A 16772-nucleotide genomic window follows, 5' to 3' on the forward strand; every position below is an offset into this window, starting at 1 on the left:
CTCACATCTTGACGTCATTTGGTACAACTTCGCCTTCCACCGGTTCAATCGCACTACAGCTTCCTTCATTCGCTGGCATCTTGATTTCTGACGAGCTTCCGGTTACGGTCTGGGCCAATAACCTATAGCAGAGCTTGATAAAAACCCGTACTTCGGGATTGATTGTTGGAATGGGAATTGTGGTACTCTCCAGCTTGACAGATCGAATGATAATAATTTTCACCTACGTCATGACCTACTCAGTTATACCCCAACTAATAATGGTAGCTGAATAACAGCTTATTCAACCAAAACTTCAAAAATTAAGCTTATGAATGGCTTATTCGTCTATTGTACAGCAACAATGTTTGTTGTGACACCAAACTACCATATCTCCTTTTGTTCAACGAATAATGCAATTTAATTCTACTTCAACTTTTTAAATGTCATTTTTTTACTTGTACTAGAATAATAATAAATTCGTATAGGTAAAACATTTAAATATTAACTCGAGTTTTCATTCGCTTTTTGAAATTCCTCTGAAATTGCTTATCCCGGCCAAACTTTTATCTGTCGCCTCGGCGTCTCCCTTCTCTGAGGTGAGACATTATTGCCAGCCCCGGCCAGAGTTTCATCTGCCGCTTTGGCGTCTCCCTTCTCTAAGGCGAGACATTATTGCTTTCCACGGTCGTATTTTTATCCGCCGCTTAGGCATCTCCCTCTTACGTGGCGAGATTTTTCGATTTCCCTCATGTTGTCTGATCCGGTCAGATGCTATCCGTCGGAAGTTCAGACAACTTATATTTACCTAGAGGCTTCATTATTTCAATTGGTGACAAACGCCTTTTCCTCGAATTCAAGTTGTTCCTGCTGCAGTTGTCCTTCCAATGATTTTGACGTTTTCTCGCTAGTAATATAGATTTCCTTCTTCCAAAATCAATTCTGGATTCCAAGCTTCGTTTTGTTAGAAGTCAACCAGCTGTTACGTTTGTAATATAGTTGATACGTTGTTAAGTAGTTTTAAGAATTTTCCATGGATTGCATTCTCCAATTCATGGAAAATTCTTCGATTGTTGCATGGAGTGTGTTACGTTTGTAAATTGTTGTGAACATTTTGTCTGTTTATTTTGAATGTTTTACTAAGGTTTGTACATTTGTCCCTGAAATTTAATGTGCATTTGTAGCGCTCCAAAAATTTCAGGAGCGATCCAGTACAAAACGCACAAGCCGTCCCCTAACACGGACATCAAATTGTAGACGGTCTTGTGTTGTTGCCCGAATCTGAATGCCCCCTTAGAATTAAAAATTCCTAGACCAAAACAAGCTATGTAAGCAAGTAACGCTGCAAACAAAAGGCAATCCGCCAGAATACGATTACAGGATTGACTGATGGACCAAGAACAAAAATGAAACCTCGTCATCCTGGGTTCGGACTTAGTTATCTATTTGGATAACTGGGCACAATTTATGTTATATGTTGTGTTGTGTCAACTTATAATGTTTCTTGTTTGTGCATTTGTAATGTTCCATTTTGTTTTCGTATCCAAGTTCCCAGACGTGGGGCCCGATACGGAAAATAAAATGTACATTTGTAAGGTTCTGTGTGTCGTAATATGTTAATCCTTTATAATAATCAATTTTCTTTTATTTTTGTAACGCAGCTCTTCTTTAGTCCTCGCGTTGCAATGGGTTCTTCTCGTCGCCAATGTGGTACTCTCCAGCTTGACAGATCGAATGATAATAACTTTCACCCACGTCATGACCTACTCAGTTATACACCAAACTACCACAGGAATGAAAATTTATTACGAATCAACAACTTAGGTATCTATGGTCGTCACGTAGCTAGGGTCAGTCGCGTGTAGACGTGAACGTTATCAGGCAAATGCAATACGGAACACACTGGGATATGAAGCAGGTCTCTGCTAATTTTGAACGAACTAGCTGTTATCAGGAGATTTCCATGAATCCCCTTAGCACAGCTCTCATCTAATACATTTGTGGTGGTTCAGAATTCTGACTAACAGGTGCTGGTCAATACATCTTCACCGGAATCCAGTACAGGATGCCAGCTGTATCCGCGTCAACGAACAGGTAGATTCGTACTATGATTGAATGAAAAGCATTAGATAAAATACCTCGGTTATCTGATCGTCTGATTCAAAGTTTATCATATACGTATTGAAAGGTGAATGCGGTACCATGTTGAACAGCGTTGCAGAAAAGAGGACTGCGTAAACATGAGAAACGATCAAGTGTGGACTCTAAAGATATTGTCGGGCCGCCACCAAACCGGACTTTGCACAATCAAGTCGCGACTCGCGACGCGACCCAACTCGCGACGTTTTTTAATCATGTCAAAAGTAGTGCGCATCCTTCCCGTTGTTGTCAGCAACACAGCGCACTAGATGCGAAACAGTTGCGACATTTGTGGACCAAGAAAATGGCAATTTTTGATTGAATGTCGGTCTTCATTCCAACCGGATAGACAATATATTGGCGCCTTCCAATACCCATTGGTACCCAGCATGGAATTTCGGATAAAAGAAAAGCCTAACTTCATCACGGTGACTAAAATGCTGGAAGCCTCTACCGCTACCGGATAGCCGTTTATTGTGACCGCGGAAGTCATCAATGTCTAAAAACGATGCGAGAATAGATCTACTATTCTTCTACATATGTACCTACTACAAGCTGACTAAAATGTGTAATCTATTCGAATCCGCTTCCTCTAAGAACACTCCGAATTTGAATGTGATCATCCATAGTAAAGTAGGGTATTCAGTAGTAGGAAAATGGCATTTCTGGCCCAGCCAGTTGGTTTTTGTGTGTAGATAAGTGTGTTTGTTGAGTGTGACTGTTTAGCCTTTTACGAACGCTTATGACCACGATCAAACTCAAATTCTGATGTCTCATCTGACAGTTGATGGATAAGAAAAACTGCCACAGATCAGACATCAAAGATCCCTATCAGGAAACCGAGCCTGATCGTTGAGGTCACAAACTTTCGTGGAAAGCTAGAGATGGCTTACTGCGTTTAGACGTCTCGATGTGATTTGAGAAAAATTGTAGTATAAAAACTATAGTAAATTATGTTAAAATGTTTGTTTCTGTTCATATCTGTTTAGTTCCTAGACTTTCACATCAGGTACTGACTGTGAAATATTCCCATGACCATCATTTATGTGCTACACAATAAGCTATTTTACGAGACGTTCTACCGGTGGGCCGCTCATTGTTAGTGTTTACATTTGATATTTTTGTTTTCGCGAAAAGTAGCATAACATGTGGTGAGCGCTAATCAGATTTTTGCTGGCAGAGATGTTTCGATTCCTAATGCGGCATGTATGAATCCCCCGAGCTGTATGATGTCACTAGTAGATGAAAAAAACATCCCCACGGTCTACGGATATTAATTATAGTGGGCGGTTTGACGCATTTTTGCAGATAAATGAACCCCGTTTATTGGATGGGCCCGTATCACATGTTATGCTAACGAAAATGTAAATAAATGGGCCCACCGGTTGGACTTCAAAGCTGGTAAACATTAAAAAAAACAGCTGATTTGAAACGTCTCATAAAATGCCTTATATAACCTCTCAGAATTTAACTTAATGGCCTCATGATTAATCTCATTCCTAGTTTGTAGCAGATGATCTGAAATTTTGTTTGTGTCATTTGTCAATTGATCAAGGTCAGATCGAAACATAGTTTGATTGTGATGATTATAATGATCTGCTGGATTGTCAAAAAGTTTGAGGTTATAAAGTGTTATGCAATAAGCAATTATCAAAATAGAGAGAAGTTTCCTGTTAAATTTGATTCGCCAAAATCAGTTCCGTCGGTCAATCTAATCAAAAATTTAAAACTTTACTATTTTTTTAGTAAAAAAATAAAATAAATCTCTGGAGCTCACAAAAATTATCAAACTAATGATGTGAATCACTGTGTACCTTGATTAGGATACTGGTGCACATGGCACAGTTGCAATATCTCGTCTTATTCGAGGTTCTTTCCCTCCTTCAAATGCCCACAACCTTCCTACTGACTATCCATCGTGCCGTTACTGTCGCAAGAGTTGCTACTCGAGCTGTACAGATCCGGAACGTCCGGCAGGAACCGGTTGTAGCTGGCCTGTCGATTGCGGGTCGTCTTTGGGATGTACGATTTCGAACCCCTCCGCTCCTGAACCGGCCGGCAGCGTTGCCCACAAAAGGAGGTCATCAACGGTAGCACCGACGGCAGATCCAGCACACTTTCCACGATGTAATCGGGATGGGCCAGACCGCCCATATCGGCGAGGCTCTTGTCGTGCATCAGCCGAAGGTCCTTCGGCAGCGGAAGCCAAATGGTGGCAGCAAGCCGCGACTCAAGGCCACCCTGATGGCGGGCGTTCAAGATTGTTTACAAAAGAGAAAAGAGACAAAATGGCCGACCGAATGGGATCGGACGGGGAAGATGGACACAGATTTAGCACTGGGTTCAGCAAATCAACAGTAGAAGAGATTTGTTTATAATGTGTAAGAATTTTCCTAGTTGTTCCGAAAATTTTCTGGAAAATGTCCACGTGGTTATCGATAGCTTCGGTTGTTTGATGGTTGATCGATCTCATCGATCAACTGCCATACAACACCAGCTAGCTTGATAAAAACTACTATATTGCACTTCTGATCCCACAGATGATCGTGTGGACACTTTCCAGAACTGTACTTTGATTCAATTGGTCTTCGAACACTTGTAAATTTTGGAAAGAGAGGGCTGGTTAACAAGAGTAATCAGTCTGCACTTACGCACTTACCACCGCCGGCAACAAGAGGACCCTTCGTGTGTATACGTGCGATCGCGATCGATCGCCACTCGATCGGCAGGTCGCCGGATCCTTGTTCTCTTTCTCTCTCTCTTGTTTCAAATTTATACATTTTCATAGGTATACGTGTCGGATGCTACTCCTGATGAGTCCACCACTCTCTCACTCACCTGAATGTCGGTCTCCAGCTTGTCACCGATCATGGCACATTCTTCCGGCCGCACCCCCAGATAATGACAGGCGGCGTAGAAGATGTTCCGATCCGGTTTGGCCCACGGCAGATCTGAGGAAACTAGAATACAATCGAAAAAGCGACCCAAAGCCAACCTGTCTATCTTTTCCCACTGGGAAGCCGACGGCCCGTTGGTGACGATCCCCAGCAGGTACTGGAGCCGGAGGGTCTGCAGCATGGAGATGATCTCGGGACTGGGGGCCAGGTAACGGGTTCGGTACTCGACCCATCGGGGATACACCAGGGCGGCCAGATGTTTGCGGCCACTCGGGAGGGCGTCCTCCCACAGCTGGATGCGCCACTGAGCGAGGGGAACGTCCGGATTGTCCGGGCAGCGCCGGTAGGACGTCAGGAAGGTGGTGCTGACTTCGGTGGCCAGGTCACGCGGCAGATCGTACTCCTTATGGAGTAGGTCGGCGATCTGAAGGCATATGAGAAAGGAGAAAATGGGTCAGTTAAATCTTTTCGATTTTCTGTTAAACAACAAAGTTGTTTAATTATGAGGACAGAGTCCTCGTGAAAAATGAGAGTTTCTGTTAATCTGTTTCTGCACATGGGACAAATTTTGTTGAAATTGATTGATAATCAAATAAAAAATGGGCTGATCATAGCAACCGGGAAATGTTGTTACAATAAATATTGTCATTTCACTAGTGGTAACAGTGAGGAAGCAAGTTCTGTTAATTTCAAGTCCTGCTAAACAGGGTATCAGCCTTTAGCACCGTCGTTGTAGAGAAAGTTCAATCATAGTAGGCGTCGAATCAGGATTCGAATGTGAACGTCAGTTTGTTGGTTAGCTTCCGCAATAATTAAAGTGTTTTCGAAATAATTCACGAAAACGATCCAAGAATATTTCGATCACTACACTCAGGACTGACTCCCTCCTATAATCCTGCAAAGTCTGTGGACCCACGTCAAGCATGACCACGCGATAGCAGGCGCTAGTCAAGCGGAAGCAACGAAATGGTAAGCAGGAGAGTTCGGCGTAGTTCGAACGACGAAAACGGCGAGACAAGCGTGAGGGGCGTTATCCAAGCACCACCAAAAAGCAACGCCGTCCACTACGGTTTCGTTACTGCAGCGGATGTGCGAGACATCGTATACGGAAGGTGATGGTATGGACAACTACCTCACGAAAAAGGAAGGACCTGTAAACGAAGCTGTGCAGCGCAGGCAAGGAAACGCGTGCGGATAATGCCCTTACTTAGAACCTTATCCGGAAGGACACTGAAAGCTGTTGACCACAAGCTACACGTGCTGCAGAAAGAACGCAAAGGTCGCCCGGAACGGCAGTACCTATATACACTCTGAGAGCGGCACCACGGCAGGCAACTGCATCATTGATTCCGGTGCAAATTCGCACATGACTGTAGGGATCATGAGCACAATAAGTACCTATAAGATTAGATGAATATGGTCCTGTTTAAGAAACTATGACATAAGCAAATGAATCAGGGAGTAGAGATGCGAATTGTAAAGAACCTCGTGGTGGAGAAAGTTCAATCATAGTAGGCATCTAGTCAGGATTCGAATGTAAATGTCAGTTTGTTGGTTAATTTTAATTTGATGAACTTCGAACTTTGTTCGAAGAAAAAACTGTTTTGAATTGGAAGGAGAAATGTTTACTACAACAACTCGGAAGGCGGAGGTGAAATTTGCATAATCGTCGGCCATGGCAACGAAACACAAATGGCAGTAACCGCTGTACCGACTCGAGAAACCACAGCCAGCGTTCGCCTCGCAAGTGGCAGCATCTCACGAGTGAGCATATCAACACACGTGGCACCGGCGGTTTGGGTATCGTAAGTCAGATGCTATAGATATAATGCTGAAGAAGACTGCCTACCGTATTGATGATGTCTGCAACTACGTCCACATCCACTACGAATTATAAGTTCGAGAAGCATGCCTTGAAGCAAGTACGATCACTAGTATTCAAGTATGCCATGAGCAAATATTGTTCGAGTTAAATATAGTTATGTTGAAACCACCGACTCGTCTAGTCATCATTTATTTCTGCTCCAAGAGGTTATGGGCCCAGCAGGTGGTGTCCTAGCAACGAGTCAACAGTGAAGAAAAATTTTCCAACTCGAGCGCAAGATGGAGAAACTGGGAGTTCAAAAACTCAATGGGACGAACTACAATTCCTGGAAGTTCGGTGTAAAACTACTGCTCATCAGAGAGGACTTATGGAAGTTCTTTTGCGAAGCGAGACCTACCACGGAAGCGGATATTGCCGTATGGAACCAGGGCGATCAACGGGCGCGTGCGACGATCGGGTTGCTGATGGAGAGTACCTAACACGGACTCAGCAAACGATCACGGTCAAGGAAGCCTGGAAGAATTTGAAGAACCATTTTGAAAAACCTACCCTAACGTCAAAAGTATCGTACATGAGAAATTTGATCTTGAAGCGGTACTCTGAAGGAGAAAACATGGAGCGGCACGTAACGGAAATGGAAGAAGCGTTTGAACGTCTGTCTCTGGCCGGACTCGAGCTGGACACGAGCTGCAAGTGACATTAGTCCTGAGCAGTCTCCCGAAGTCATTCAACACCTTAACAACGGCTCTTGAGGGGCGACGTACCGATGAAGAACTTACCTTGGATTTGATCAAGACAAAGTTAATTGACGATGCGACGAAGCAAGGAAGTTGCAGCGAGGAAACAGTTCTCAAGGCAGGATCTGGCAAAAGGACGTTGATATGCTATTATTGCTAGAAGACAGGACACAAGCAACGAGAATGTCGGAAAATGGCGAACGATCGTGAAGCGGAAGCATCCAACAAGAACAATGTCACCCTCTTGGACACGCTGTATGTACCGTATTTGGAAGCAAACTTGATCTCGGTGAAGAAGCTGGTTGCAAGAGGTGCAAACGTTTCGTTCGACACTGCAGGATGCACGATCATGAGGGAACAGCGGATTGCGGCCACAGCGAGGTTTGTATGAATTGATTACAGTAAACAAAGCAATGAAAACTGCAGAGCAAGGCTACCGTGAGGACTGTCTACATCAATGGCATGGGAAGCTGGAATACCACTGAAATACTGGGTGGAAGCTGTGTGTACCGCTAACTACCTACAAAATCGCCTCCCGTCAAGATCAGTTGAGCGAACGCCTTATGAGATGTGGTGGGGAAAGCAGCCTGATTTGAAGCACCTTCAAATTTTCGGAACCGAAGCATATGTGTGGATACCGAAGGACAACCGGACGAAACTAGAGTCTGCAGCGGAGAAACTCGTGTTCGGATTGTGAACAGCAGAGATGCGAAGTTCCTTCTAAGAAGCAGGACGTGCAATACTGGAGATGACAATGGAAGTATCGTGAACTATCCGTTACGGACAGTATCAGGAACAAGATCCAAACCTAATCCTTTTTCTATCGTTGCAGGGGACGTTCGCGGCGAACCAGTGCAAATTGAGAAGGAATCAGAATCCGATTATGAAGATTGTGATGATCGTGACGATGCCTCAACTGATGATGAAGACAGCCGCACTGAACGTCCCCCCAACGCGCCGGTCGAATATCCGGCAACACCGGCACGAACTTCAAGTCGTTCAACAAAAGGTGTTCCACCAGCGAGCATGAAAGCGGCCGATTAGTGAACGATAACACCGAAGATCTTAGGAGCTACACTGAAGCTACAGGCTGCCGATGAATTTACAAAAAGAAGGTCGATGAAAAGGGAAATGTCTGCCGTTGGAAAGCTCGTCTTGTTGCTAAAGGATACAGTCAGAAGTATGGGACTGATTATGATGCTGTTTTTGCTCCAGTTGCGAAACAAACAACACTTCGTGCGCTTTTGTCTGTAGCTGCCAGGCGAGGAATGCATGTGAAGCACATAGATGTCAAGACCGCTTATTTGTACGGAGCATTGGACAAGCCCGTGTTCATGCGACAGCCCCCCGGATACGAGACTGGCAATCCCGAAGATGTGTGCTGCTTAAGGATGAGTTTGTATGGACTTAAACTGTCGGGTGGGATTTGGAACAAAAAGATCATCGACGTCTTGAAGATTCTGGGCTATACACCCGCGGAAGCTGATAGATGTCTATTTGTGAAGAAGAAAGGCGAACATGTGTCGTTTATCCTGCTTTGTTGACGACATGCTAGTTGTTACTTCTGGAGAGAAAGAATATGGAAAAGTAAAGGCCCATCTCACGAAAAACTTCAAGATCACCTGCCTTGAAGAAGTCAACAACTATTTGGGGATCCAAATTGAACGAAATAGCATCGATAAGTTTACGCTGTGCCAGAAGAACTACATCCAGCCATTGGTTGTGAAGTTCCAATTGGATCAAGCTAAACCATCTGCAATACCGATGGATCCTGGATACCTCAACATCAAGCAAAAGGAGGAGATCAAGCTCGTAAACAACAATGCGTTATACTATCTTCGACAAAAGCCGAGTACGTGGCGATTTCTGAAGCGAACAAGGAGCTGATGTGGCTGTTAAAACTTTTGGCGGACTTGGGTGAGAAAATTCAAAAACCAGTTACGATCAAGGAAGACAACGACAGTTGCATTAGTTTGCTGCAAGCTGAAGGAGAATCCCAACGTACGAAGCATATTTATACGAAATTTAACTTCATTCGTGACATTTGCAACAATCGAACATTGAAGGTAAAGTACTGTCCAACCGAATTTATGATAGCTGATATCCTGACAAAACGCTTGACGCGCATCAAACATTGAATGCTGAGGGAATGTCTTGGTATACAATAAATTGCACTTGAGGAGCAGTATTCGAGAAGCAAGCCTTGAAGCAAGTACGATCACTAGTATTTAAGTATGCCATGAGCAAATATTGTTCGAGTTAAATATAGTTTTGTTGAAACCACCGACTCGTCTAGTCACCTTTTATTTCTGCTCCAAGATTATACCCCAAGGGCATCCGGCTAGACAGGGGACAAAGAACTCAAGCGCAGCACTGTTGGAGTTCTACCGCTGACGAGACATCCACCCCAAATTCACTGCAAGATATTCACCACAGCATAATGGAGTGGGTAAGGGAACAACGAATAAGCAACTCAGATGTCCAAATTTGTCAGCAAAGTTCTAGACCATATGAGAGAGGTGACAAACTCAGTCGAAGCGTTGAATACCAATGTTCCAAGCCTGGAGGAGAAGTCATACGAGGACATCCCGAATCCGTTGTTGCCCTCTATTGCGACCAAGATTACGGCTTCGAATCAAGAAGCGTCCGAGGAGCTAGCAAGCGATGCAGAAGACGGATGGAGTGGACGGAATATCAAGTGCAACCAGTTACTAAGACAGTATACGGGGTACTTGATTACTTCGATCTTCAACAGAAAGCGATTGAAGGAAGGCAACCAAGGAGGAGAAGGAATCAAATCGTTCGAACACATCCTAGAGCCTCCAGGAAGGATGAAAGTGGCTGTTCAAACAGAAACTGAAGCACGAACGTGTTACAAGGCGAGACTGGTCGCCCAAGGCTTCAGTCACAAATTAGGCAGTGACTACGAGCAGGTGTTCGTCCCGGTGGCCAAACAGGTAACTTTTCACGCTCTCTCTCAACCTTTTCCTCCCGTCGTCAATATTTTTATTGAAGTACTGTAGCGTGTGAACAACGATAGTGCCAATCCCCTAGCTTGTCCACTAGCATCAGCACTAGCAAGCATCAGTGACAGCAAGCGTCATGCCGAGGTTGTCAGAGTAAGGCTGCCTCATTGACGAGTGGAGCTTTGGCGGAGTAAGTCGCCTTGATCATGCGTCCCGTACAATGTCAAGTGATTCTACTGTAGTTTGCTAAGATGGCTGGGAACGGATTGTTCCGGTGAGTAACGCGATATTCACAAGCACGTCGACCTCAAACGGTCAAACGGAAGAGCGTCTAAGCCGAACTTATAGACTTAGCTTATCCGAACTAAAGTTTAGCCGAACAATGAACCATAGAGCGTTCAATCTTCCCATCATGCGGGACATCATTTTCTCTTTCTGCCTCGCTTGTCTGCTCTTTATAGTACACTGAATTCTTTTTTTACACGACTTTTTTTTACGCGATTTTTTTTTGCACGACTTTTTTTACGCGATTTTCTCGAAATTACGCGACTTTTTTTACGCGATTTTGGTCATTTGCGGAGAACAAATCGCGTAAAAAAAATTTCCTTTGGATTTTTTTTGCGCGATTTCTCAAAGTTACGCGAACTTTTTTTACACGATCTTTTTTTTGCGCGAACGCATCAATCGCGTAAAAACAGAATTTAGTGTACGTAGTATTTGATATCTTTACATCCAATTCATAGAGATTTCCTCTCAGCAATGCCTTTGCAAACAACAAGTTCTCTCGCTGTTCTGGAACGTTCTTCTTCTTTATGGTTAACCCTTCCTTCGCAATGTTGAAAACAACCGTTGCTCTTGACTGCCTCGCCGATGAAAATGCCTTCAAATCGTTCACTATCACTACTGTAGTGGCAACGTCCACTCGGAAAAACTGCCAAATCCCTCCTGAGCTCTCAAGTAGCATTGAGCTCGAGTTGTGTGATAATAAAAGTTAGTTCCACCATGACTGTAAACCTGAAACATACTCGGTCGCACCTAATCACTTATGAGAAATGTTCCTTTTTCAATTTATAACTTGTTTATAACAACTACATTGTCTTCCGCGCCAGAATCCAGCCTGAACGTTCCTCGCTTAAGGCATTTCGTTGATCACAGTGCCGATTCATCAGAAAAGGTTTTCGAGTGTCGTGATGAACTTTCCTTCCGTTGTACAATGCGTCATTGGAATCATTTGAAAGCAGTTTTCTCGTTCAAAACATAAGAGTTTGTCATGAAAATGTATTCACTGCATGCCACACAAAGAATAGAATACAGTGAATATATTTTCATGGTCTTTGTTTTGATTTACAGCGAAAAAACTACTTTTCGTTTTCCGAAAAAATGATGACGGATGCTTGAGCCGTAAATGGCTCCAATTGTGGCCATAGCTCGCTCGTCCTTATCCACGAACCACAAATCTGTTCCAAGAATCACTGTTCACTGTTTCTCTGGCGTATATTGTTACTCCACTGGGTTCATGACCTAACGAACCGTCGCAAGCTGCTTTCTTGGAAGCAGAGTAAAATACGCTGTAACTTTCGTACAATCGTCTTTATTCAAAGAATACATGATACAGAGTGACAAAATATTAGGTCGTAGATGTCAAACCTGTTGTAGTAGAGTAGTGGCAGCCCCCTGGTAGGCATTGAAATAAAAGTGTAGTGACAACCCCCTGTGAGATGACGATGACAGCTGCGTATGAGTGTCTATGAATGTATGCGTATGAGTTGAACAGTTGACGAACATATGAACAGTATGCTGATAGATATGATAATGTATGTATGTTATTGTTTTGTTTATTTTAGTCCGTACTTAGCGCTGTTTGTAAATAGACGTCTGTAAATAGCACTCCTTGTAAAAAGTTTTCTTTCTCCGTATCACGCGATCCCGGGACCGGAATTTAACGGTAGATCGGTTAGGTACCGTATAAGTGTCCACTGCGCTGGGATCCCAACAAAACCAATTCAGTAACAAATTTTGAAAACGACGTATAATCAATGCTACACCATTGATTATACGTCGTTTTCAAAATTTGGTACTGAATTCAAATTCAATACTGCGATTGCACTTATATTTGAATTAAAATTCTTTCTAAACATTGCAATGCTCCAACACTTGAAAAAGCGAAACTCTAACTGAACTCTTGTTTAAGTTTCAGTTTACCAAGGATCTTGTGTCCAACAAGGTGTGGTGACCGTAGTCTACGGTGCTTACCAAGCCGTTATTGAACGAATTCAATGAAACGAACCATGATAAGATCGATCTGCTGTCAATATGCGTAACATAGACGTCGAATCGTTTGTTCCCGCTTTTTTACTGTTATAAGCGTCCATGAAAAACAACTAAATGCAATGCGATTCAATCTTCAGACCTTTCCCCTATGAGTAGGATTTAGCAGGTGAATAATCGTCCAATGATTCAAAAATACCACGCAAATAAAAATTTCATTTCTAAAAATAAGGCAATGAGCGTTGTTTTTTTTTCCATTCAATGATGGCGTTTCCCACATGCCATTACGTAGGTAGAAGTGCCTAATTAATAAATTGGCTCATCTTCATATCATCGCAGCTTCGCCGATGTTACTTTCCTTGGCGGCAACCGATGGTGAGTTCATTCAACCAAATCCACAGTGATCTGGCAAAAATGTTTACCAATTTGCATTGAAGCATTCCCTTTCTTCCATTTTAGCCATCGTCTGTACGAATGATGACCTAAATTGGCAAAATTTGTAACTGTTGACAACGCCCACTTACTAAATTTTATACCACGCCGGTTGATCTGGTGTGGCGTCCCTCCCCATTCGGTATACTATAGTAGCTATCCGTTAAATGTGACGTGTGTTTGCTGATTGCTAACTCGTCACCACAGTAGGCCACGGGATGGGATACGTTGTTCGTCACCTTGATGATACCACCGACTCCAAGTCCGACTGGGAACGACAGACGCGCAACGCAGTAGGCTGACAGTAGGCGGTGGCGTTTTTCAACCGGCTTTTCGTGCTTAATTTCCTCACACGACACTCGACTTAACTACTCACAACAAAAACAAGAAATCAACTAGAGGACATAGGGAATCGCGCCACTTGGGCGGTGGCTTCTATATTCGTCTGTTTTCCACTATAACTCAGTCAAATTTGAACCAATTGACACAACTTTTGGAATGTGGTGAGATAGATATAGTATCTACCCGTGTACAACATTTCAAGTCAATTGGTTCAAAATTGACTGAGTTATAGTGGAAAACAGACGAATATAGAAGCTACCGCCCAAGTGGCGCGATACCCTATGTACATATTTCCCCTGGCCCCATTTATTCCTACAAGCGTGCGTATTCGTATCATACCGGCTGGCTACTGTGTTTTTCTTCTTCAGCTTATCCGCACTTTTACCGGCTTGCGGCTTAAAAATATCATTTTCGGCTATGTTTTTCTGTTTAGCTATACAGAGTATACCTACCTGTGATATCTACTTCACAGGCTTCAGCGCTAGACTTTACGAGATGAGCAAGACGTAGAACGTGTTGAATACGGAAACAAATTTGAAAACTCAACGAAATGAATGTGGGTTATTGGAACACATGACGGTTGATTGATGATTTTGAGTTGAAGCATACTTATGCACCTAGGTTTGATGAATATATTGCCTAAGTAGGCATGTACCTAGCTATATTTCTTCCATGATTTAGCAAATTGTTCAAATGCATGGCCTACTGTCTAAACCTCTAGTAGGTAGCTCGTGGTAGCTCTCTCATATCGGCGGCACCAGCAATCACAAATGGAAGCAAGCGTGCTAATATAATGGTGCTACCACTGAGCTGACTGCACCGACCGGCACGTTTTTCATTCCAATTTTTATTTTGTTTATTCTCAAACGGCCGCATCTCGTTCTATTTTCGGTCGTGTGTGGGCAACAATAATGACGAAAAGGGAAATTTTCCGGCTGCAGCGCTTTCCTTCAGTGCACGTTACTGTACTAGTGGCCTTTCCTCAATTTTTCATGGTTGGAGAAATTACACTTGCTCAGACGGAGGAGATGTTTATTGATTCGAGAGCACATCCTGTATTTCATGTGCAGTACAATAAAACGTCTGGTATTCGAGAATTCGGGCTGACATTGACACTAACAATGATGGCATCAATGTAATTTTGAATTACACAGCGCAACATTTTTTGGTCATAAAAGTAAACTTATGTGTCCCCGACGGATTTTGGGCCGCTGAATCCAAATCCGGGTTCGGATTTGCTCCAACACTCAGATTCGGCAGTCACGTCTTGCTGCCCTGATTTCATAAGGGCTTCAACCGAACCAACTGCGAGGACATGAAACTAGGTGGACCCGGGACCCGTAAGAATCGAACCTTTCGACGGATGCATTCTTGGGTAGTCTTTAACGATTTGTGAGCCGGATAGGTCTAAGATCTTTTCGGACAATGCCTCATTCCTCCCCGTAATCCCCATTTTGAGGGAATATCGGAGGTCGGAGAGAAGTCTGCGTAATTCCACCTACGACCAATTTTAGCGGATCACAAACTATCCTATGAAGACCTGGTATTCGGGCCCTTTGGTTCCATTCTCCGACGATCCGAAAGATCTGACGGCGATCTGTAGTCTATTTCTGTTCACATCGTGATTTTCGCATTGTTTTACAACTGAAACTAGATTTCATGGTTTGCAAGAGTCTTAATGGATCGATGAGGCCAACTTTTCTAGTGTTCACCGCATGTAAACAGAGGCGCCACCGTATATGGCCATTAACATTGTGACATCGGTGGAGTTATGTCAAACACACAAGGCTACAGTGGCGCTATCTGTTCATTCCATAGCGGCCGTTTTAGTTATTTTAGTGATCCATTCGTCCAAATGCTTGTGAATTATGCCTGGAACACATAGCGTCCGTTCCGTCGAGGTTCGCGATTTTTTTGACAGTTTTTCCATGGAAAATGTGTCAAACTACTGTCACGCACACGCAAACGTATGCAATGTGTGGGGCACTTCTACATGATGTGAGTCGTAAACTTCTGCAGGAAAGCCTGCGTGGCTTCGTGGTCGTGCGGCTAAGGTCACCAAGCCTTTAGTCGCATCGTGCTAAGGAGCGCGGGTTCGATTCCCGTCGCAGCTGTCAGGAAAAGTTTTCGGCTGTGCCACTGGGCGTTGCGTGCTAGTCCGTTGTCTAGTATCGTGCTTCCTTCAAAGAGCAAATAGCTTACTGGAAGCATTAAACGTGTCCGTGTCTTTTAAAGCCGGAATATCGGCACACGCACGGCATGTGATGTTTGTTTTATTGCTCTCATCGCCTGACATGCGTTTGTTGCGGAGCACCTTTGTTACCAGCATGTACCGCCTATAGGACATAGCGTTTGTTTTTCGGCGTGATCCGGTTTTCGTACTCTGATTTGATTGTAAACGTCGCTTCAGGTAGAGGGGTGAATCTTCGTCACGAAAAGCACTGCTCGTTTGATAGCTCAACACTAGCGAACCTGGTGGTGGAAGACAAGCTTTAGCCTACAGCAAGCATAGGGAGGAGGCGTAGCACGCTTTGATGATTTGTTATTTTACTTTGGAGTTTCATTCCAATCTAGTTTTCCAAGTGACAATTTCACAATTTCCACCTCCAAACTTCACATTTGTTCGAAGATACACATCTGTTCTGTGTCTTCAGGTGTTGACCATATTTTTTTAGCCGTGGTCTTCTCCTGGATGACTTCCAGGCATTCGTTCGGCCAGAAAGCTTACGATGAGGGACTTTGCTTTCCGATACGCTTCTTGAAAATTCCGCTGCTACTTCGGGTGTTTTCTCCTAACCCTCAAGACACCGGCCAAATCCACGCCACGTGCATATTCATCCGGAAACTCTAGTGTTGGAAATCTATTTGGACCGCAGTTTCTTCTAGAGCCCGTAGTAGGCACGACTTTCACTGATGATACACCTTCCCAAGTAACACACTTGTCACCGAAGAGTCACGGCGGCGCAGGTTTTTGTTGTGCAGAAGTCACTGTGACTTACTTCTAACAAATAAACACTTACTTGCTAGAAGTAAGTCACGGTGACTTTTGCGCAACATAAACCTGCGCGGCCGTGACTCTTCGGTGACAAGTGTGTTACTTGGGTTCGTATTTCACAGCTCACGTTATTGTCAGCCGTTAGCAAAGAACCGAGGTAGATGAATTCTTCTACCACCTCGAAGTATCTCC

The 16772-nt window shown here is 43.7% G+C and overlaps 3 protein-coding genes across 3 annotated transcripts in view; all 3 read right to left on the reverse strand.

The window, feature by feature from the left end:
• Positions 1-16772, reverse strand: part of LOC134285824 (uncharacterized) — a 392906-nt gene that overhangs the window by 168549 nt on the left and 207585 nt on the right. The window lies entirely within an intron of this gene.
• LOC109412789 (N-acylneuraminate-9-phosphatase) lies at positions 3823-5466 on the reverse strand (the record flags this gene model as incomplete). The annotated part of the gene is made up of 2 exons (XM_062848587.1): positions 3823-4359; positions 4957-5466. Coding segments are annotated over 2 exons (849 nt in total), but the record flags the coding sequence as incomplete, so codon positions are not given.
• Positions 4021-6115, reverse strand: LOC134284143 (N-acylneuraminate-9-phosphatase-like). The gene is made up of 3 exons (XM_062842482.1): positions 6095-6115; positions 4957-5439; positions 4021-4359 (listed from the first exon to the last, which is right to left on the reverse strand). Exons 1-3 carry the CDS (start codon positions 6113-6115, stop codon positions 4021-4023), a joined length of 843 nt encoding a protein of 280 aa, XP_062698466.1.

Source organism: Aedes albopictus, chromosome 1 (genome assembly GCF_035046485.1).
Source record: "Aedes albopictus strain Foshan chromosome 1, AalbF5, whole genome shotgun sequence".
NCBI lineage: Eukaryota > Metazoa > Arthropoda > Insecta > Diptera > Culicidae > Aedes > Aedes albopictus.

What these genes read in the sequence shown, in the direction of transcription:
- LOC134284143 (XM_062842482.1), bottom strand. Translation starts at nt 6,115, where the DNA reads ATGTCTCGCACATCCGCTGCA. An exon ending in TGTCTCGCACATCCGCTGCA is followed by an intron (nt 5,440 to 6,094) that starts GTAACGAAACCG and finishes ATATGCCTTCAG; the next exon opens with ATCGCCGACCTACTCCATAA. An exon ending in AGCTGGAGACCGACATTCAG is followed by an intron (nt 4,360 to 4,956) that starts GTGAGTGAGAGA and finishes GCCCGCCATCAG; the next exon opens with GGTGGCCTTGAGTCGCGGCT.